The sequence below is a fragment of the Bufo gargarizans genome, chromosome 2, assembly GCF_014858855.1.
Source record: "Bufo gargarizans isolate SCDJY-AF-19 chromosome 2, ASM1485885v1, whole genome shotgun sequence".
NCBI lineage: Eukaryota > Metazoa > Chordata > Amphibia > Anura > Bufonidae > Bufo > Bufo gargarizans.
Window position 1 is genome coordinate 302,553,676 of NC_058081.1, and position 24,096 is coordinate 302,577,771.

General features: G+C 44.0%; 1 protein-coding gene across 1 annotated transcript in view; it reads right to left on the bottom strand.

The window, feature by feature from the left end:
- Positions 1-23,784, bottom strand: part of TRHDE (thyrotropin releasing hormone degrading enzyme) — a 1,265,007-nt gene extending 1,241,223 nt beyond the window's left edge. Inside the window, exon 1 of the mRNA XM_044280434.1 lies at positions 22,688-23,784. Coding sequence (XP_044136369.1) covers positions 22,688-23,448 — 761 coding nt within the window. The 5' untranslated portion in view covers positions 23,449-23,784. The remainder of the gene's footprint in view (positions 1-22,687) is intronic.
- Between the last annotated feature and the right edge of the window lie 312 nt (positions 23,785-24,096).

Below are 24,096 nucleotides of genomic sequence, written 5' to 3' on the forward strand. Positions count from 1 at the left end.
CGAACTTTTCGGCACTAAAAAGGCTGTAAAACAGCCCAGGAAAGAGCTAGAGGGCTGCAAAAGGCAGCAACATGTAGGTAAATCCCCTGCAAACAAATGTGGATAGGGAAATGAATTAAAATAAAAATTAAATAAATAAAAATTAACCAAAATCAATTGGAGAGAGGTTCCATAGCAGAGAATCTGGCTTCCCGTCACCCACCACTGGAACAGTCCATTCTCAGATATTTAGGCCCCGGCACCCAGGCAGAGGAGAGAGGTCCCGTAACAGAGAATCTGTCTTCATGTCAGCAGAGAATTAGTCTGCATGTCATAGCAGAGAATGAGGCTTCACGTCAGCCACCACTGCAACAGTCCATTGGCATATATTTAGGCCCAGCACACACACAGGCAGAGGAGAGAGGTCCCGTAACAGAGAATCTGGCTTCATGTCAGCAGAGAATCAGTCTGCATGTCATAGCAGAGAATCAGGCTTCACGTCAGCCACCACTGCAACAGTCCATTGTCATAAATTTAGGCCCAGCACCCAGGCAGAGGAGAGAGGTCCCGTAACAGAGAATCTGGCTTCATGTCAGCAGAGAATCAGTCTTCATATCATAGCAGAGAATCAGGCTTCACGTCACCCACCACTGTAAGAGTCAATTTTCATAAATTTAGGCCCAGAACCCAGGCAGAGGAGAAAGGTCCCGTAACAGACAATCTGGCTTCATGTCAGCAGAGAATCAGTCTTCATATCATAGCAGAGAATCAGGCTTCACGTCACCCACCACTGTAAGAGTCAATTTTCATAAATTTAGGCCCAGAACCCAGGCAGAGGAGAAAGGTCCCGTAACAGACAATCTGGCTTCATGTCAGCAGAGAATCAGTCTTCATATCATAGCAGAGAATCAGGCTTCACGTCACCCACCACTGTAAGAGTCAATTTTCATAAATTTAGGCCCAGAACCCAGGCAGAGGAGAAAGGTCCCGTAACAGACAATCTGGCTTCATGTCAGCAGAGAATCAGTCTTCATATCATAGCAGAGAATCAGGCTTCACGTCACCCACCACTGTAAGAGTCAATTTTCATAAATTTAGGCCCAGAACCCAGGCAGAGGAGAAAGGTCCCGTAACAGACAATCTGGCTTCATGTCAGCAGAGAATCAGTCTTCATATCATAGCAGAGAATCAGGCTTCACGTCACCCACCACTGTAAGAGTCAATTTTCATAAATTTAGGCCCAGAACCCAGGTAGAGGAGAAAGGTCCCGTAACAGACAATCTGGCTTCATGACAGCAGAGAATCAGTCTGCATGTCATAGCAGAGAATCAGGCTTCACGTCAGCCACCACTGCAACAGTCCATTGTCATAAATTTAGGCCCAGCACCCAGGCAGAGGAGAGAGGTCCCGTAACAGAGGATCTGGCTTCATGTCAGCAGAGAATCAGTCTGCATGTCATAGCAGAGAATGAGGCTTCACGTCAGCCACCACTGCAACAGTCCATTGGCATATATTTAGGCCCAGCACACACACAGGCAGAGGAGAGAGGTCCCGTAACAGACAATCTGGCTTCATGTCAGCAGAGAATTAGTCTGCATGTCATAGCAGAGAATGAGGCTTCACGTCACCCACCACTGCAACAGTCCATTGGCATATATTCAGGCCCAGCACCCAGGCAGAGGAGAGAGGTCCCGTAACAGAGGATCTGGCTTCATGTCAGCAGAGAATCAGTCTGCATGTCATAGCAGAGAATCAGGCTTCACGTCAGCCACCACTGCAACAGTCCATTGTCATAAATTTAGGCCCAGCACCCAGGCAGAGGAGAGAGGTCCCGTAACAGAGGATCTGGCTTCATGTCAGCAGAGAATCAGTCTGCATGTCATAGCAGAGAATCAGGCTTCACGTCAGCCACCACTGCAACAGTCCATTGTCATAAATTTAGGCCCAGCACCCAGGCAGAGGAGAGAGGTCCCGTAACAGACAATCTGGCTTCATGTCAGCAGAGAATTAGTCTGCATGTCATAGCAGAGAATCAGGCTTCATGTCAGCCACCACTGCAACAGTCCATTGGCATATATTTAGGCCTAGCACACAGGCAGAGGAGAGGTTCATTCAACTTTGGGTAGCATCGCAATATAATGGTAAAATGAAAATAAAAATAGGATTGAATGAGGAAGTGCCCTGGAGTCCAATAATATATGGTTATGGGGAGGTAGTTAATGTCTAATCTGGACAAGGGACGGACAGGTCCTGTGGGATCCATGCCTGGTTCATTTTTATGAACGTCAGCTTGTCCACATTGGCTGTAGACAGGCGGCTGCGTTTGTCTGTAATGACGCCCCCTGCCGTGCTGAATACACGTTCAGACAAAACGCTGGCTGCCGGGCAGGCCAGCACCTCCAAGGCATAAAAGGCTAGCTCTGGCCACGTGGACAATTTAGAGACCCAGAAGTTGAATGGGGCCGAACCATCAGTCAGTACGTGGAGGGGTGTGCACACGTACTGTTCCACCATGTTAGTGAAATGTTGCCTCCTGCTAACACGTTGCGTATCAGGTGGTGGTGCAGTTAGCTGTGGCGTGTTGACAAAAGTTTTCCACATCTCTGCCATGCTAACCCTGCCCTCAGAGGAGCTGGCCGTGACACAGCTGCCTTGGCGACCTCTTGCTCCTCCTCTGCCTTGGCCTTGGGCTTCCACTTGTTCCCCTGTGACATTTGGGAATGCTCTCAGTAGCGCGTCTACCAACGTGCGCTTGTACTCGCGCATTTTCCTATCACGCTCCAGTGCAGGAAGTAAGGTGGGCACATTGTCTTTGTAGCGTGGATCCAGCAGGGTGGCAACCCAGTAGTCCGCACAGGTTAAAATGTGGGCAACTCTGCTGTCGTTGCGCAGGCACTGCAGCATGTAGTCGCTCATGTGTGCCAGGCTGCCCAGGGGTAAGGACAAGCTGTCCTCTGTGGGAGGCGTATCGTCATCGTCCTGCCTTTCCCCCCAGCCACGCACCAGTGATGGACCCGAGCTGCGTTGGGTGCCACCCCGCTGTGACCATGCTTCATCCTCATCCTCCTCCACCTCCTCCTCATCCTCGTCCTCCTCGTCCTCCAGTAGTGGGCCCTGGCTGGCCACATTTGTACCTGGCCTCTGCTGTTGCAAAAAACCTCCCTCTGAGTCACTTCGAAGAGACTGGCCTGAAAGTGCTAAAAATGACCCCTCTTCCTCATCCTCCTCCTCCTCCTCCTGGGCCACCTCCTGTTCCATCATCGCCCTAAGTGTTTTCTCAAGGAGACATAGAAGTGGTATTGTAACGCTGATAACGGTGTCATCGCCACTGGCCATGTTGGTGGAGTACTCGAAACAGCGCAACAGGGCACACAGGTCTCGCATGGAGGCCCAGTCATTGGTGGTGAAGTGGTGCTGTTCTGTAGTGCGACTGACCCGTGCGTGCTGCAGCTGAAACTCCACTATGGCCTGCTGCTGCTCGCACAGTCTGTCCAGCATGTGCAAGGTGGAGTTCCACCTGGTGGGCACGTCGCATATGAGGCGGTGAGCGGGAAGGCCGAAGTTACGCTGTAGCGCAGACAGGCGAGCAGCGGCAGGATGTGAACGCCGGAAGCGCGAACAGACGGCCCGCACTTTATGCAGCAGCTCTGACATGTCGGGGTAGTTGTGAATGAACTTCTGCACCACCAAATTCAGCACATGCGCCAAGCAAGGGATGTGCGTCAAATTGGCTAGTCCCAGAGCTGCAACGAGATTTCGCCCATTATCACACACCACCAGGCCGGGCTTGAGGCTCACCGGCAGCAACCACTCGTCGGTCTGTTGTTCAATACCCCGCCACAACTCCTGTGCGGTGTGGGGCCTGTCCCCCAAACATATGAGTTTCAGAATGGCCTGCTGACGTTTACCCCGGGCTGTGCTGAAGTTGGTGGTGAAGGTGTGTGGCTGACTGGATGAGCAGGTGGAAGAAGAGGAGGAGGAAGCCGAGAAGGAGGAGGTGGCAACAGGAGGCAAAGAATGTTGCCCTGCGATCCTTGGCGGCGGCAGGACGTGCGCCAAACAGCTCTCCGCCTGGGGCCCAGCTGCCACTACATTTACCCAGTGTGCAGTTAGGGAGATATAGCGTCCCTGGCCGTGCTTACTGGTCCACGTATCTGTGGTTAGGTGGACCTTGCTACAGATGGCGTTGCGCAGTGCACACTTGATTTTATCGGATACTTGGTTGTGCAGGGAAGGCACGGCTCTCTTGGAGAAGTAGTGCCGGCTGGGAACAACATACTGTGGGACAGCAAGCGACATGAGCTGTTTGAAGCTGTCTGTGTCCACCAGCCTAAATGACAGCATTTCATAGGCCAGTAGTTTAGAAATGCTGGCATTCAGGGCCAGGGATCGAGGGTGGCTAGGTGGGAATTTACGCTTTCTATCAAATGTTTGTGAGATGGAGAGCTGAACGCTGGCGTGTGACATGGTTGAGACGCTTGGTGACGGAGGTGGTGGTGGTGGTGTTGGTGGTACATCCCCTGTTTGCTGGGCGGCAGGTGCCAACGTTCCTCCAGAGGCGGAGGAAGAGGCCGAGGCGGCAGCAGCAGAATAGGCCGAGGCGGCAGCAGCAGAAGAGGTAGCAGGGGGAGCCTGAGTGACTTCCTTGGTTTTAAGGTGTTTACTCCACTGCAGTTCATGCTTTGCATGCAGGTGCCTGGTCATGCAGGTTGTGCTCAGGTTCAGAACGTTAATGCCTCGCTTCAGGCTCTGATGGCACAGCGTGCAAACCACTCGGGTCTTGTCGTCAGCACATTGTTTGAAGAAGTGCCATGCCAGGGAACTCCTTGAAGCTGCCTTTGGGGTGCTCGGTCCCAGATGGCGGCGGTCAGTAGCAGGCGGAGTCTCTTGGCGGCGGGTGTTCTGCTTTTGCCCACTGCTCCCTCTTTTGCTACGCTGTTGGCTCGGTCTCACCACTGCCTCTTCCTCCGAACTGTGAAAGTCAGTGGCACGACCTTCATTCCATGTGGGGTCTAGGACCTCATCGTCCCCTGCATCGTCTTCCACCCAGTCTTGATCCCTGACCTCCTGTTCAGTCTGCACACTGCAGAAAGACGCAGCAGTTGGCACCTGTGTTTCGTCATCATCAGAGACATGCTGAGGTGGTATTCCCATGTCCTCATCATCAGGAAACATAAGTGGTTGTGCGTCAGTGCATTCTATGTCTTTCACCGCTGGGGAAGGGCTAGGTGGATGCCCTTGGGAAACCCTGCCAGCGGAGTCTTCAAACAGCATAAGAGACTGCTGCATAACTTGAGGCTGAGACAGTTTCCCTGGTATGCATGGGGGTGATGTGACAGACTGATGGGGTTGGTTTTCAGGCGCCATCTGTGCGCTTTCTGCAGAAGACTGGGTGGGAGATAATGTGAACGTGCTGGATCCACTGTCGGCCACCCAATTGACTAATGCCTGTACCTGCTCAGGCCTTACCATCCTTAGAACGGCATTGGGCCCCACCATATATCGCTGTAAATTCTGGCGGCTACTGGGACCTGAGGTAGTTGGTACACTAGGACGTGTGGATGTGGCAGAACGGCCACGTCCTCTCCCAGCACCAGAGGGTCCACTAACACCACCACGACCATGTCCACGTCCGCGTCCCTTACTAGATGTTTTTCTCATTGTTATGGTTCACCACAACAACAAATATATTATTTGGCCCAATGTATTGTATTCAAATTCAGCGGGATATAAATTTGAGGCCTAGTATTTAGGCGCTGGGTGACCGGTATGGATTTAGTGACAGAATTAGACTTGGAAATGCACAGAAGCGTGTGTGTGAAGTTATTCTGAATGACCCAATGTGCACCTTGAATATTATATACCCTTTTTGGGATAGATTTCAAATAGCTCTGATATAGCAGGAACCACTAAATTATGAAATTGCTAAATTGGGAATTGTACTTCAACCCAGAACAAAAAATGTGCTTTGACGGGCACTAAATAACTTTCCCAGCTACAACAGGACAGCGGTAACGAGAGATTTAGAGGGATTTAAATTTGAGGCCTAGTATTTAGGCGCTGGGTGACAGGTATGGGTTTAGTGACAGAATTAGACTTGGAAATACACAGTAGCGGGTGTGTGTGAAGTTATTCTGAATGACCCAATGTGCACCTTCAATATTATATACCCTTTTTGGGATAGATTTCAAATAGCTCTGATATAGCAGGAACCACTAAATTATGAAATTGCTAAATTGGGAATTGTACTTCAACCCAGAACAAAAAATGTGCTTTGACGGACACTAAATAACTTTCCCAGCTACAACAGGACAGCGGTAACGAGAGATTTAGAGGGATTTAAATTTGAGGCCTAGTATTTAGGCGCTGGGTGACAGGTATGGGTTTAGTGACAGAATTAGACTTGGAAATGCACAGAAGCGTGTGTGTGAAGTTATTCTGAATGACCCTATGTGCACCTTCAATATTATATACCCTTTTAGGGATAGATTTCAAATAGCTCTGATATAGCAGAAACCACTAAATTATGAAATTGCTAAATTGGGAATTGTACTTCAACCCAGAACAAAAAATGTGCTTTGACGGACACTAAATATCTTGCCCAGCAACAACAGTACAGCGGTGGGTAACGAGAGATTTAGAGGGATTTAAATTTGAGGCCTAGTATTTAGGCGCTGGGTCACCGGTATGGATTTAGTGACAGAATTAGACTTGGAAATGCACAGAAGCGTGTGTGTGAAGTTATTCTGAATGACCCTATGTGCACCTTCAATATTATATACCCTTTTAGGGATAGATTTCAAATAGCTCTGATATAGCAGAAACCACTAAATTATGAAATTGCTAAATTGGGAATTGTACTTCAACCCAGAACAAAAAATGTGCTTTGACGGACACTAAATATCTTGCCCAGCAACAACAGTACAGCGGTGGGTAACGAGAGATTTAGAGGGATTTAAATTTGAGGCCTAGTATTTAGGCGCTGGGTCACCGGTATGGATTTAGTGACAGAATTAGACTTGGAAATGCACAGAAGCGTGTGTGTGAAGTTATTCTGAATGACCCTATGTGCACCTTCAATATTATATACCCTTTTAGGGATAGATTTCAAATAGCTCTGATATAGCAGAAACCACTAAATTATGAAATTGCTAAATTGGGAATTGTACTTCAACCCAGAACAAAAAATGTGCTTTGACGGACACTAAATATCTTGCCCAGCAACAACAGTACAGCGGTGGGTAACGAGAGATTTAGAGGGATTTAAATTTGAGGCCTAGTATTTAGGCGCTGGGTCACCGGTATGGATTTAGTGACAGAATTAGACTTGGAAATGCACAGAAGCGTGTGTGTGAAGTTATTCTGAATGACCCTATGTGCACCTTCAATATTATATACCCTTTTAGGGATAGATTTCAAATAGCTCTGATATAGCAGAAACCACTAAATTATGAAATTGCTAAATTGGGAATTGTACTTCAACCCAGAACAAAAAATGTGCTTTGACGGACACTAAATATCTTGCCCAGCAACAACAGTACAGCGGTGGGTAACGAGAGATTTAGAGGGATTTAAATTTGAGGCCTAGTATTTAGGCGCTGGGTCACCGGTATGGATTTAGTGACAGAATTAGACTTGGAAATGCACAGAAGCGTGTGTGTGAAGTTATTCTGAATGACCCTATGTGCACCTTCAATATTATATACCCTTTTAGGGATAGATTTCAAATAGCTCTGATATAGCAGAAACCACTAAATTATGAAATTGCTAAATTGGGAATTGTACTTCAACCCAGAACAAAAAATGTGCTTTGACGGACACTAAATATCTTGCCCAGCAACAACAGTACAGCGGTGGGTAACGAGAGATTTAGAGGGATTTAAATTTGAGGCCTAGTATTTAGGCGCTGGGTCACCGGTATGGATTTAGTGACAGAATTAGACTTGGAAATGCACAGAAGCGTGTGTGTGAAGTTATTCTGAATGACCCTATGTGCACCTTCAATATTATATACCCTTTTAGGGATAGATTTCAAATAGCTCTGATATAGCAGAAACCACTAAATTATGAAATTGCTAAATTGGGAATTGTACTTCAACCCAGAACAAAAAATGTGCTTTGACGGACACTAAATATCTTGCCCAGCAACAACAGTACAGCGGTAACGAGAGATTTAGAGGGATTTAAATTTGAGGCCTAGTATTTAGGCGCTGGGTGACAGGTATGGGTTTAGTGACAGAATTAGACTTGGAAATACACAGTAGCGGGTGTGTGTGAAGTTATTCTGAATGACCCAATGTGCACCTTCAATATTATATACCCTTTTAGGGATAGATTCCAAATAGCTCTGATATAGCAGGAACCACTAAATTATGAAATTGCTAAATTGGGAATTGTACTTCAACCCAGAACAAAAAATGTGCTTTGACGGACACTAAATATCTTGCCCAGCAACAACAGTACAGCGGTAACGAGAGATTTAGAGGGATTTAAATTTGAGGCCTAGTATTTAGGCGCTGGGTGACAGGTATGGGTTTAGTGACAGAATTAGACTTGGAAATACACAGTAGCGGGTGTGTGTGAAGTTATTCTGAATGACCCAATGTGCACCTTCAATATTATATACCCTTTTAGGGATAGATTCCAAATAGCTCTGATATAGCAGGAACCACTAAATTATGAAATTGCTAAATTGGGAATTGTACTTCAACCCAGAACAAAAAATGTGCTTTGACGGACACTAAATATCTTGCCCAGCAACAACAGTACAGCGGTAACGAGAGATTTAGAGGGATTTAAATTTGAGGCCTAGTATTTAGGCGCTGGGTGACAGGTATGGGTTTAGTGACAGAATTAGACTTGGAAATACACAGTAGCGGGTGTGTGTGAAGTTATTCTGAATGACCCAATGTGCACCTTCAATATTATATACCCTTTTTGGGATAGATTTCAAATAGCTCTGATATAGCAGGAACCACTAAATTATGAAATTGCTAAATTGGGAATTGTATTTCAACCCAGAACAAGAAATGTGCTTGAACGGACACTAAATAACTCGCCCAGCTACAGCACTAGGGACAGATTTAGCTGGATATAAATTTGAGGCCTAGTATTTAGGCGCTGGGTGACCGGTATGGATTTAGTGACAGAATTAGACTGGGATATGGCCAAAAAATAAACAGACTATTGCTGGTTAAATGCACTTGGTGTGACAGCTTCACCCTGATGTAGGCTTTAGCCAAAAAACAACCACACCATTGAGGGTTAAATGCACTTGGTGACAGGCGCAGCTTGCCCCTGATTTTGTATATGGCCAAAAAATGAACAGACTATTGCTGGTTAAATGCACTTGGTGTGACAGCTTCACCCTGATGTAGGCTTTAGCCAAAAAACAACCACACCATTGAGGGTTAAATGCACTTGGTGACAGGCGCAGCTTGCCCCTGATTTTGTATATGGCCAAAAAATGAACAGACTATTGCTGGTTAAATGCACTTGGTGTCACAGCTTCACCCTGATGTAGGCTTTAGCCAAAAAACAACCACACCATTGAGGGTTAAATGCACTTGGTGACAGGCGCAGCTTGCCCCTGATTTTGTATATGGCCAAAAAATGAACAGACTATTGCTGGTTAAATGCACTTGGTGTGACAGCTTCACCCTGATGTAGGCTTTAGCCAAAAAACAACCACACCATTGAGGGTTAAATGCACTTGGTCGCAGCTTGTGCTGGCGCACCACAAGACACAAAATGGCCGCCGATCACCCCAGAAAAATGAGACTGACAAACGGTCTGTGCAGCCTAAAAACAGTGAGCAATTGAGGATCAGCAGCTCAATGATCCACAGCTGCAGATCGATCAGTTAATCAAGTCCTTTGGAGGAGTTAATCTGCCTAATCTCGCCCTACTGTCGCAGCCGCAACCTCTCCCTACGCTAATCAGAGCAGAGTGACGGGCGGCGCTATGTGACTCCAGCTTAAATAGAGGCTGGGTCACATGGTGCTCTGGCCAATCACAGCCATGCCAATAGTAGGCATGGCTGTGATGGCCTCTTGGGGCAAGTAGTATGACGCTTGTTGATTGGCTGCTTTGCAGCCTTTCAAAAAGCGCCAAGAAAGCGTCACAAAAGCGCCAAGAAAGCGACGAACACCGAACCCGAACCCGGACTTTTACGAAAATGTCCGGGTTCGGGTCCGTGTCACGGACACCCCAAAATTCGGTACGAACCCGAACTATACAGTTCGAGTTCGCTCATCCCTAGTCATCACCTCTCACAGCCAAGCATTAATTAAAAGCCAATACACTTCTTGTCTACAACATAATCTGTTATGCAGAGGTGTCAATGTAGCGAGAAGCAAATAAAGTAAATCAGAAAACAAAAGAAACTCTTATGATGACCTACATCCCTCAGCTTAAAGCAGTAATAAAAACAAATGCTGGGAGAACCTTATTTTAGAAATTTCCCTCAAATTATTCAAAGCTGAATTTAGAAACGTTATTATCCCATTAGGTGTTCAACAGGAATTAAAGCAAAATGAAGGTAAAATTTAAAAATGTTACTTTGTTTTCTTTGCAGAATTTTGGTTTTAATAAATAACTATTAATAAATGTAATACATTTCCCTGTAGCATTTGGTAATAGAAAAGCAAACCTTGAAATTGATTACCCTGATTCTGCAGTTTCACAGCAGGCCTCAGAAGGGAAGCCATATGGTTTTTGGAGAGTAGATTTTAGTGGAATAAGTTGTTGCATTTGAAGAGATCCTGAGGCACCCCAACAGTCAAAATCCCCCAAAAGTGACCCCATTTAGGAAACTACACAACCTAATTTTTTTTCAAAGTGTGTAGTGAGCAGTATGACCCAAAAGATATTTCATAGAATTTTGAAAAATTTGGCTGTGAAATGGAAAATTTCATTTTTCTAATAAAAAGATGCTTTGAGACCAATTTTTAGATTTTCCCAAGGGGTAACAGGAGACGATCAATCTTCTGAATACAGCGACACCCCATATATGAATGCAAACTGCTTTTCAGAAAGACTACAGGGTTCAGAATGGAAGGAGAGCCATATGGATTTCGGAGGAAAGATTTTGGGCCCTATGTCGTCTTTGTAGAGACCTTGAGGTATACCTATAGTGGAAACCCCAAAAAGTTACCTCATTTTAGAAATCACACCCCTCAACAAATTTAAGGAAGGGTCTATTGAACATTTGAGAAAGGGGAAAGAAAAGTCACATAAATATTGTAGGTAAGCATCTGAAAATGATAGCCCCTGTTATAACCCCAATATCCTAATAATAGGTTGTCAATATCAGATCAGGGGGGTTCTGACTCCTGACAACCCCTTCTAATCAGATGTTTGAAGAGGAAGTGATGCTCGGGCAAGCACTGTGCCCTTTTGAATGTTTACCTGCACACCATTTACTTTGTAGTAGCAGTGCAGGGTAATTATAGCTTCCACTTCCATTGAAGTGAATAGTTGTTGTCACACTGCACTGCTTCTACAAAGTAGAGGTAGATATGGATATCTATACTGAGGACAGGTCTTCAGTATCATGAAACTAGACAACCCCTTTAAAATTAGGTAAAGTAAAAGTTTAAGCAAAATATAAAAATGGTGAACAGCATTTTCACTTGACAGAGTGTATCTTGGCAATCCTTACCTGCCTGACAAGCCACCTATAAAAATATTAATCTGTGAAAATGATCTCATTCTCCAGGGAAGAAGGCAAGGTCAAGGGTATCATTGTATTGCACCTTAATTTTGGATCCAGTGAGGTTTCAATTAAAATAGCAGTTTAGGGAAATAATATTGCCACTAAAATTACTGTAATTATCTGGACAATTCCTTTTAGTCAGACCAATCCCCCATTTGATAAACTTATTCCCTTGTGCTGCTGGGATCCACAGTGATCAAAGGAAATCTAAGACCGTGATCAATTCCCCCTACATCACTACTGCAGGGTAGAATATACCACAATGTGCCGGTCTTCCAGCGTGAGAGACACTTTTAGTAACTAATCTCCTTTTCAGCTAAACAATAATACTGAAAGAAGGACCACCTTTATTAAAGAGGCCATCCAGGATTAGAAAAACATGGCAGATTTATTAAGAAAATAACATTTCTGGTACTCAAGTTGCTATACAAAAACAAGCATGGAAACAATCTTTTTCTGCTGTAAGTAATGTATATCTGTAGAGAGTATGTGTGTATAATATATATATATATATATATATATATATATATATTGTACATTATAGGGTTTTAAACAACCCTTATGCTCCTAATGTTATATGGAGAAATCAGTAATTACATCATTTTGTGTGAGGAACATAGCTGGTAAGGTCGAAAGGAAAGTTATCTCCTCTGTATCTAACACAAAATGTGTATTGATTGGACATGCTGAACTTTTATTCCATGGGATTATTGAATATCATTCGGTCTCTGGATCAGTGGAGTAATGGGTAGGCATGTAATTGACCCGTGTTAGTTATATGCAATACAAAGTTGTCGTTTCATCGAGCTAGCTAAAGACTGATTGACTTTTTAGAACTTTCTTAGTTCCTGAAATTAGATGCTGAGGTTTTTATACCAACTATTGCACTTATTTATTTCAGCCTTAATTCACAATAGATTCAGCTTTCATTTGCTTCTGTATCTCCATGTGGATGAACATGCTCAATTTTATCTGACCATCATTTGAGATAATGAGTTGTACTCTGAAATTCAAGCATTCTCATTTTCTCACTTTATCCGGTTATTATGAAACAGAGAAACTCAACCGACAATGACAAAACAAAAAAGATTAAAATGGTTACATTTTAAATGGATCTCCAAATAAAGAGCAATTCAATGTATAAAAAAAATCTTTTTTTTTTCATGTAATTGCATTTATTTTTAGCCCAATCATTTTCAAGTTGCTTTCTATAAAAAAAAAAAATAATCTAATGGCTAGCTCTCCACGCCTCTCTCTCCTCTCCAGAATGATCATCTAAAGTCAGTTATAACTACATCATACAACAGTTCAACTTATTTGTTTGCTGAGCTGAACCTCTATGTGGGCATAATTTCAAATAGTAATCAACCTGTCAGTAAAACCATGCTGCCCTATATAGCACAGTTTGGTGATCTGTCTGATCATAAAGGGGTTGTCTCACTTCAGCAAACAACACTTATAGTGTGGATTAAGCTGCGTATTGTGATTGTCCATATTGCCTCCTTTGCTGGCTGGATTTATTTTTCCATCACATTATACACTGTTCGTTTTCATGGTTACGACCACCCTGCAACAGCGGTGGTCATGCTTGCACACTATAAGAAAAAGCACTAGCCTATGTGCGGTCCCACGGTCCCGGCCACCAGAAAGGCTAGCGCTTTTTCCAACAGTGTGCAATCACGACCACCACTAATGGATTGCAGGGTGGTGATAACCATGGAAATGACCAGTACATAATGTGATGGGAAAATTAATCCAGCCTGTAAAGAAAGCAATATGGATAATAACAATAAATTTGTAGCTGGCTTGTATTAACTTTTTCTACATAATAAATGCTGAAGTGAGACAATTTCTTTAAAGGGGTTATCCAGGAATTGATAATAATGACCTATCCTCAGGAGTCCTGGCAACCCCACCCAACTGTTTCAGGGAGCTTCTGCGTGTAGACCATATAACCTATCTACAGGCTCACAGAACACTGGCCTCTTCTAGCAGCCGATTAGCAGGGTCTCAAGTGTCAGATCCCTGCCAATCTGATATTGATGACCTATCCAGAGAATAGATCATCAATATAAATTCCAGGATGGCCCCTTTAATGAACTAAAGCATTGCCTTGTCATAGACAAAGCATAGTGGGCCATGACCCAATGGCCCATGTTATTTGCGGGACAGCATAATGTTGCATGTTAATGCATTGTTCTGCTATTAGCTGCCATTAAGAAAAATATACAGTACATGAGGTCAATTGCATGTCACATTCTCAATCTAGACAATACTCTTCAGTTTTTCATGTGATTTTTATGGTAGAATTTTAGACCAGAATTAGGCTACTTTCACATCTGTAGCAATGAGATCTGGCTGCCTGATCTATCAGAGAATGCTGTGAATCCGCTTAACACAAACCAGTGTGCAGTGGTTTCTGTCTGGCCGATTCTTATTGGAGGTTGGGAGAGCATTCTGTTTGCATCTGGCAATGCCGGACCCGTATAATTCCAGCAGAGAATCCATGCTGCTGATGTGAAAGTATCCTTAAAGATGTATAATGGTTTTAAGAAAGGGAAAGACGAGTTGGTAAACGATGTCAAGCTTCCCAGCTAAGAAGAAGAACCCATCACAATGATTTTGTATCTTAGGAGCCCAGCTTCCATATAGGTGCAAACAGAGATAGATGTTAGTTTCTGATACGACTACCCACTGGGTGTCTAAGTATAGAAGGAATATAGATTTAAATGAATAAAATACAAGTTATACTGCATCTTTGCTCATTATACATCTACTCAGCTCCCCCTGTTTTACAAAATGCTGCCTGCAGATCAAACTGCATGTTCGGTGATGGGTTGAAGCTTACATGGCCAAGTACACACAGTTTCTGGTGACATTTTTTAGCAACAGAATAAAACACAAAGTATTCTAGGGTTTGCAGTAACTTTTGTAAAAAGGAGTAGGACCTATCCATCACTTCTTTATTGTGTTTTGTCCTCATCGTCATCATGTAAAAACAGTGGCCACGGATTTCATATGTAGTATCATAATAGTTTCCCAAGGGCTCCTTCAAGTAAACTGGCCCACATCCCCTTATGTGAGTGCATGCGGTGTGGCTTCATATGAAAGATGGTATGAAACTAAGAGTTGCACTAAAATTTCAACACAATTTTAGTGTAAAATTCTGTCACAAGCAAAGCAAACCAATAGGTGTTATAAAGTTACACAAACTATGAAGCCATGAACGAGATATACCATCCAGCCTGAGTCACTGTGATAAATCTGTGGCAGGTCTAGACAGCCTGTCTAAAGCTGCTTCATCTATAGGACTAATAAATCTGTCCCACTCTATATGTAGACACATCAATAATTTGTAATTGACTTTAAATTAATATATGGTCAGTGTGTTTGACCTAAAAAGACACCTCCGCAAAATGCCATGTGAATCTAGCCATAGGCTAGGGCAACAATCCAGAAGGTGGCTCAACAAAAAGCTTTCGATCAGTCAAGTGACCAAGTATATTTGGGCTACTTGACTGGAACTTGCTGTCACATGACTATTTTAGAACTGTGGTTTAGTTGTCAAAACGCACAAAAATCGCTAAAAGTTTATGTGTGACTTGGTTTGTGATCTATGATGACAATTTCATGTGCAGGTTTTTTTTAAGTCATACAAAGAACCACCACCTGCAATGTCCATGCCATAGCACATATGTAACCACAGTCTAAAGTCAGTTTTTGGACCACTTTGTGTACTGGCTCCTTAAAATGACAAGACTAGTGTTGAGCGAGCATGCTCGGCCGAATACCACATGTGCTCGAGCGCCATGCTCTAGTCTCCTCCCCCCACATTTTATGGCTTCTAAGCAGCCAATAAACGTTCAGGTAAGTACTGCCATCACTGTAATGCCAGTAGTCATGTTGGCTACTGGCATTACAGTGATTGACTGGCTGAAACGCGTCATCGGGTGCTATATAACACCTGATGAAGCGGGTTCGGCTCATTGCAAATCAGGGAGAGCTGCACTTAGGAAGGGACAGATAGTGTAGGGAGTTTGTGATTGCAAATTATTCAATTTTAAAACATTTCAAAGACCCAAATGTCCTTTTAAGAAATATTGTGTGTGGTGGCAGCAATTTAATCTTGCAAAGTAGTCTTCGATCTTTTTCCCCATACTTTGCGATTTTTTTTTCTATAGAGGGTGCCTGCAGTGACTTGTGACATCTGTTAAGCAATACCTTCTGTGTGTCATGGGCAGAGATAGGAAGAAAATTATTGAACACAATTATATTGTTCCCAAAATGTATTCACACTTTTCCTATAAACGGTCCTTGCAGTGAATTGTCACTCTGTGCTGCAATAGCATGTGTGTGTGTCAGGACAAAATATAGTAAAAATATAAGTGAAATCTATTTTTCTTTTTCCATACTTTTACGTACTTTTTCCATATACTGTGATTGCTGTGAACTGTGACATCTGTGCAACATCTTGTGTGTCAAGCATGCATATACCATTTAATAATAAGAAGGCAAGCATTAAAGGACGGGGAAGTGGCCATGATGCTGATGGTGCACGCAGAGGCCGTGGCCCTGGGCGCAGAGAAACTGTGCCTGCTGCCAGAGCACAAGAAAAATAATCATCCAAGATACCTAGCTTCATGTCCCAGTTTGCAGGGCGACGCAGGACACCACTCTAGTCTTGAAGTGAGACCAATGTGAGCAGGATTGCAGCAGATAGTGCTTCCAGTCGGTTAAGCACCACCCTGTCTTCCACCAAGTCCATTCTCAGTAGCCAGGAGTGTGGTCCACACAATCCTCACCCTGATCCTCCTTCCTCCCACCATTTACAGTCTGGCCAAACAAGTGATCCCACACTTTGATATTCCGAGGACCTCTTTTCATCGCCATTAATTAGTTTGGCCCTCTCGCCAAGCACACTTGAAGAGGGACCTGAGATCTTGTGCCCTGACTCCCAACCTCTTGAGCATCCAGAGTCACAAAAACATGATGCTGGGGAATGGCAATTAGTGTTTAATGAGGTGGATGATGATGAGACAGGGTTGCCAATGACTCAACGGAAATTACTGCCTCAAAAGGCTGAGGAAGAGGATGACACACAGTTGTCAATCACTGAGGACTTAGCACAAATACCCAGCCACCCACCCACAGGCCATAGCACTAAATGCGCACCTTTCAAAATTACTGGCCTTGGAAATGTTGCCATTTACTCTTGTGGACACTGAGGCCTCCCGCAGCCTAATGTTGGCAGCCGTCACTCGTTATGCAGTCCCCAGCCGCCACAATTCTTCAAGGTGTGCCGTGCCAGTCTTGCACTAACCTGTGTCCCTTAACATCACATGTGCCCTGACCAACGCAGTTACTGGGAAGGTCCACTTAACCACGGACACATGGACAAATGCTTTCGGCCAGGGACGCTACATTTCCCTGACGGCACACTGGATAATGTTGTGGAGGCCGGGAGCGACTCGCACCCTGGGATGGCACAGGTGCTACCAACGCCAAGGATTGCGGGCCCCAATGCCATCAGGGTTTCCGCCACCACCTACGTTAGTGGCTCCAACCCCCACTTCTCCTCCCCTGCCTCCTCCTCCTCCACTTCCATCTCCAAATTTTCCATGTGCAGCACCAGTCAGTCATCAGTCGGTAGCTAGAAGCAGTGCAGCACTGCAGTGGGGAAGCTACAACAGGCCATGCTGAAGCTGATCTGCCTAGGTGATCAACAGCACATTGCCGCAGAGCTGTGGCAGGGGATAAGAGACTAGACTGAGCTGTGGCTCTTGCCACTCAATCTAGAACCAGGCATGGTTGTGTCTGAAAATGGCCGAAACTTGGTGGCGGCTTTGGAGCTGGGCAACCATAGACACATTCCATGCCTTGCTGACGTATTCAACCTTGTGGTTCAGCGGTCTCTAAAAACATACCCCAATGAGCTTCTGGTGAAGGTGCGCCAACGTGTGTGAACATTTCTGACAGCTTCATCCGGTCTGTCAACACTGCAGCAGCGCTTGAAATTGCCAGCTCATCGGCTGTTGTGCGACGTGAGCACGCGCTTGAACTTGTTGGCCAGGTTTTGTGAGCAGCCAGTTGTGAAATACCAGCTGCAACATGGTCGTCTCCTTTCCAATCAGCTTTCGCTATTCACAACAAACGAGGAGTGGGCATGGATATCTCACCTCTGTGTGGTTTTACGCAACTTTGAGGAATCAACACAGATGGTGAGTGGCGATAACACTATTATCAGCGTCACCATCCCACTTCTGTGTCTTCTTAAATGCTCGCTTCTCACAATTAAGAATGATGCTTTGCATGTGGAAGAGGTGGAAATGGGGGAAGGCATTACACAGGTTGATGATAGCCAGACCACCCTCAGTTTGTCTTTTCAGCACGAATTGGAGGCTGAAGAGGAGGAGGAGGAACAGGAGACAGTTGCCTTCACTACAGAGGGTAGTACCAATGGAATTTTTAGTCCATGAGTTCTGCGTGGGTGGACAGAAGAGGAGGAAGAGGATGGGAAGATTGGGAGTGATCCTCCTGATGACAACAGCGAAGTCTCACCTGTTGGTACTCTGGCACACATGGCTGACTTCATGTTAGGCTGCCTTTCCCGCGACCTGTGCAGTATACGCATTTTAAACAACACAGATTGCTAGTTGCTCACCCTTCTTGACCCCCGCTACAAAGAGAACTTCTCATATGTAATTCCTCTGGTGGAGAGGACGAGCAAAATGGTGCACTACCTAAAGATCCTTGTTGAAAAATTGCTCCAAAATTTTACATCTGACAAAGCTGGCGGCAGAGTCCGTACTTCCTTGGCCAACCAAGGAGGGGAGACATGGGGAACACACAGCAGTTCCAACAGGGGCAGGGCAACACTTACCAAAGCCTGGGACAGTTTCATGGCACCCCGCCAGCACCCTCACCCTGATGTGCGGCCTACTGCCACAAGGAGAGAAAAATTTTGGAAGATGGTGAAGGAGTACATAGCAGACCGTGTCAGCATCCTCAATGATCCCTCAGTGCCTTACAACTACTGGTTGTCCAAGCTGGACACGTGGCACGAACTGGCGCTCTACGCTTTAGAGGTGTTGGCCTGCCCTGTCACCAGCATTTTGTCTGAGCGTGTATTTAATGCTGCTGGTGGCATTATAACAGATAAGTGTATCCGCCTGTCAACTGAAAATGCTGACAGGTTGACTAATATAAAAATGAACAAGGCCTGGATTGTCCATGACTTCTCAACTCCATCAGAGGAATGCTGATGAACATAAAGGCACTTTACATGTGTTTTTAATGTAGTTAATAGACTGTATTCCCATGCACCCCTTCCACCACAAACCAGGCTATATGGTTGAATCTTCCTTTTCTCATCCTCCTCCTCCTCTTCTGTCATATCAACATGCATTGCTTATTTATCACATATAATGCCCTCACATATATGGCCTTCAAATATAATTTTTTAGAAAGTCCGTTCATCAGCAGGCCTTCACATATCATTTTTTAGAGGGTCCGCTCACCAGCAGGTCCTTACATCTAATTTTTTACAGGGTCCGCTCACCAGCAGGCCCTCACATGCAATTTTTTTTACAGGGTCAGCTCACCAGCAGGCCCTCACATATAATTTTTTTAGAGGGTCCGCTTACCTGCAGGCCTGCAACTCAAATCTTTTACATGGTCAGCTCACCTGCAGGCCCGCAAATCAAATCTTTTACAGGGTCAGCTCACCTGCAGGCCCGTAACTCAAATCTTTTACAGGGTCAGCTCACCTGCAGGCCCGCAACTCAATGTGAATGAGGCCCTCCTTTATGTGATATACAGGTTGTATTGGAGTGCCTCTTCCTTGTAATTTTTGGCAGAACTTGCACTTTATAGACAAGTAAATATTCAGGAAAGAATGTTTTCTATACATTTTTCCTCTAAAATTGATTTATTTTCCCTTGGTTTTGTGCATATTATTGTCATTATGTATAAGTGTCGTAATATTCGGACAACATAGTTCCCAGCAGCGACCAGCGTGTCCAAGATGCATCCATACATCCTCCCCATGCTGTTACATAACAATTTTGGTGGTGTTACCAGCAATTTCTGACATTTTCTTATGAACCAAGCACCCTCCTCTCTTCAGAGCAGGGGGTACCTGGTTTAATGCTCGGGTTCTCCCATTGACGTCCATTATACTCAGGTGCTCGGTCAAGCACCAGCATATCACAATGTGTTCGGCCCGAGCACCCGAGCACTATGGTGCTCGATCAACACTAGACCAGACCAATTTTTTGTCTATTTTTTTTTTTTTTTTCATTTTAGACCAGTGTTATAAAAGTCTGAGCCCACCCTAAAGCATTAGAAAATAAGTATTATTGAGTGTGTGTAATAATTAAGACCTTGACTACTGATCACTTTTCTAAGAATTGTGCATTTTATTGTTGGCTTTGGAATATTTTGTTGTACAATAATATTACTGTGTATGCTCCTAACTAGTAACGAGTAATAAGTGTTTCCATCAATCCAGTAATGATTGCTTTAGCACTTTGATTTAGCATTGATCTACGTCAAGTAAAGTTCTGTGGCAGCTGGAATACTTGAGGGCTTTGAAATTGTTGTCTATCTTCATGTACTCAAAAAAATAACATAGTCCATATGGACTTTATAGAATTGTGTCCTCCACACTCCCAAAACATACCACTGCAAATGAGCTAGAGTGGATAGCTGCTCACAAACAGCCAAACCAGATGGTTCAGTCTAACAATTTGAGGCTTTGAATTGCTTACTTTGGGCATTTTACTAATTCTGTTGAACAGATTCATAGAGATATCTGATTCTGAGAAAGCTAGGTGATTTCCTGTATGGCTGTCTTTACTATTCCCAATTGGATTGAAGTCCATAATGTCAAATCTGTCACTGACATTATGGATTGTTACATTCCACATACCTACATTAACTCCTAACTTGGCAGACTTGCCATTCAGGACACTAGAAAAGCTGAGTAAGTATCTCCTGTAAATGTTATTGTCCCCCTAGTGCCCATACTATCCCTCGGCTTTGCCCGAAAATGGGATAAATGAGGAATGGCTAAATAGCATATGAAAACAAGCCAGCTGCCAGAATCTTAATTAAAATCAGGGACATTTGTGTATGTTGAGAGACGCTCTTTAAAATGCAACATGTGAGTTTTTTGTCTACAGCATCCACATGTATCACCTTAAATATTAACATAGATGATCAAACTACTTACAAGGATGTGTCAAAGAGGGTGTATTGCTAAGGAGAACCTGATGCTCCCCAGAGACTGATTTTTACAAACAAGCACATATTGTTAATAATTAACAAGTTAAGGAATGGCTTTACTTGCAAAACTAGGGCAAGGTGGTGTAAATTGTGCTTATGTTTGTCGGATGCAATTTACAGTAGCTGTCATTTTTACACACTGTGGCATGCACTGTGTGACACTGTGCTGGAGGCTTTTCAATTATATGCAAATTATACAAATTAGGAGTAGTTTATGCAGATTTTGAGAGTCTACCCCAGTGCAGTAATTAAAAGGAAGGCATAGCAAATAAAACGCATGCTAATGAGATTTTGCGGTATGAAGTTTTGCTGTTTTTTTTACTGTCAGTTGGGAGCTAGCAGTAAAAGGAAAAACTGACACTTCTCTTTTATCCCAAAACACATGACAAATCAAATGATGGTGATGGAAGCCAGTAACCATGTACTTTATTATTACTGAAACCTGGATAAACAAGATAATTAACTGCATGCGGATGTGTCCCATCGCTGCTTTCCACGTGATGTATTGCACTCTCAAATCAATATGAAGATCTTAATTGCTACAACAGGGGAGGAAAAAGTAAAACAACCTCTAGACTGCCAACACCTTCCCACAGGGGTGCACTATGTCTACTTCTATTTTACATAGTAACACAGCAGAGTTGAGTTTGGTGCTAGGGTATGTGTTAGTGTGGCGCTTGTATAAATGTGATTATTGATTTTTTATTTTTATTTTGTTTGTTTGTTTTTTAGAGTATAGCTGCACTGGGAGGTTCCCTGATGCAGTTTTGTAAGTAAAAAGCAGCGGTAAATCATATAGGGAAAGAACAGATACTACTTATCCACTTTTTTAAAGTCACTCTTGGTTTTGGCAGAAAGCCTGACCATGTGACTGTACACTAACTTTGTCTTGAGGCGCAGTCCTCAAAATCCTGTGCCTTCTTTGCCTGGTATGCAATTTAGGCAACAGGTACCTATATAGCAGTGCTGTTGCATGTTGGTATATTTTATTTATAATATTATTAAAACCTATAACTGTCTAATATGTGCTATTTGCAAAGTAACTGTCTCGAGGAACCTTCTTTAAATAGTTGCCCCCGCTATAAACAGCAGGTATAGACAGATCAGGTACATTTGTTGCAACTCCTTGTACTTTATTTCATTGTAATGTCACAATACATTCAGAATATGGAGATAAAAATGTCTCCCATATGTAAAGTAACTATAGTAGCCTCAGTGCATATAGTAGATCCACATACTTGATGCATGAACACATAGGAGGGGAAGACCAAGGAGTACAAAAGGAATACTATGTCCTATAATTTGACACATCAGAAAGACATCAAGCTTTGTTGTTGAAGTAGATGTATCAGCAAGGAGCCTGCAGTTTACTCAGCTGCATAGCCTGCTATTTGCAGACATGAACTGGGTATGGGGGATGGAGGAAATGGGATCATGTAAAAAAATAAAAAATAATCTGGAACAATGAATGTCAAGGAAAGCTACAATAGGAAACAGTTCAGTCACAGTAGCATAGGAGTAATATTGAAACATGGAGAAGGTTGGGGCATCTGCTGACACAGCTGAGTGGGTGTTTTTATGTCATGACATTAGCTACAATACACAAAGGAGGAAGCACACAATACAAACATCTGATAATCAGTTATGGAGAGCTTTCTATTGGATATGCTGTACATCACTGTTCATTGGTGGTATGGTTATAGTTACCTTCTTTCTCCGTGTATCACATAGGAACTCCTGAAGAAGCCAAGTAATTCATTCTCTATAATAGCATTATAAACGATCTTCAGGTTATAACTTTTCTGTGCCTCCAGGGTCCTGTTTAGAACAACCACTAAGACCTGGTTGGATGGATAAGCAAAGAAGTTTGAAACTTTGACTTCCCCTGCCACCTTGTCCTCTGCTACTTGGACCATCTCCACATTTAATCTGTGAGCATGGACCACAATATATCTGCTAGAGTTCAGACATTCAATCTCCACATTAAGTTCTCCAGAAAAAGTGAAGTTTACCATAAATGCAGAAATCATCAGATTATAGTGCAGTGGTCTTAAGTGTGTTGGTAATCTCAGGTAAGTCCATGGCTTCCAGTCTTCTTCCTGGTCCTTATCCTGCAGATGATTGGTCCCATCCCCAGCATCCTTACCTACCTCCAGATTTTGGTTAAACCTGGCTGCTTCCAGGATGCTGTTGTTAATTGTCCTAGTGGATCCATCTGTACATTCCTCAAACCTAACACTAAGGAACACTGCAATGCTAGTCACAACGATCAAAGCCAAGATAGACAAAGCAAAGCCCAGAAGTAGCTTCCTGTGAACAGTGATCTGCCTCTCAGTGGTCCTTGGTCTCACAGCCACAGTATCTGCCCACTGGTCCTGCAGACCTCTGCCGTTCCTCATTCCGGAGTCTTGTATCACCATGGAGCTGTGAAGTAAGCTGTTTTTTTGTCCCTTATTGGTCACATCCATAGCAGCTCATCCTGGAACTCCAGACAAATACAGGTACCAGACAATCACTTTGCATGCAGATATCCCACACTAGAACTTGGGGCATCACATTCCACTTCATATTCTGGAATGAAAGAGTGAGACAGTTAACCCTTATTGCAGGATGTCATCAATGGTGGAATCCTTCTTGTTCTAGTTAGAACGCTGTCACTGAGCAGGAGCTGCAGGAACTTGGCAAGGAATGGCTTTGGTTCTGGACAAGCCACTTTGTTTATACTGGGATATTCAAGGCAACTCTGGGCTTATGAGGGGGAGGAGAAGTGACAGGACTGCATGACATTTCACAGAACTCCAATCCTAGGCAAGGAAATCACACACACTTCTGATTGGGCTGGTGTCCCCTTCTCATAAAAAGAGCACAGATCCAAGACACAAATACATCCCGGGGAAGTTGCTGTGCTTCCAGCAGGCTCGTGTCCTAGAGCATCCCCATCTGGCCAGCACAGCTTTCCTGAGCTCACTCTACTCGGTGGATGCGGATTCTTCTTGCAGCATCTGCTCTCCTCTGTGTCAAGCAATGCCAGGGACAGTGCACCAGGACTGCTCAGTCACCATGATCCAGGGATCCAAGCAGGATGCTAGCAGACAGCAGACAAGGCAAGTGTAACA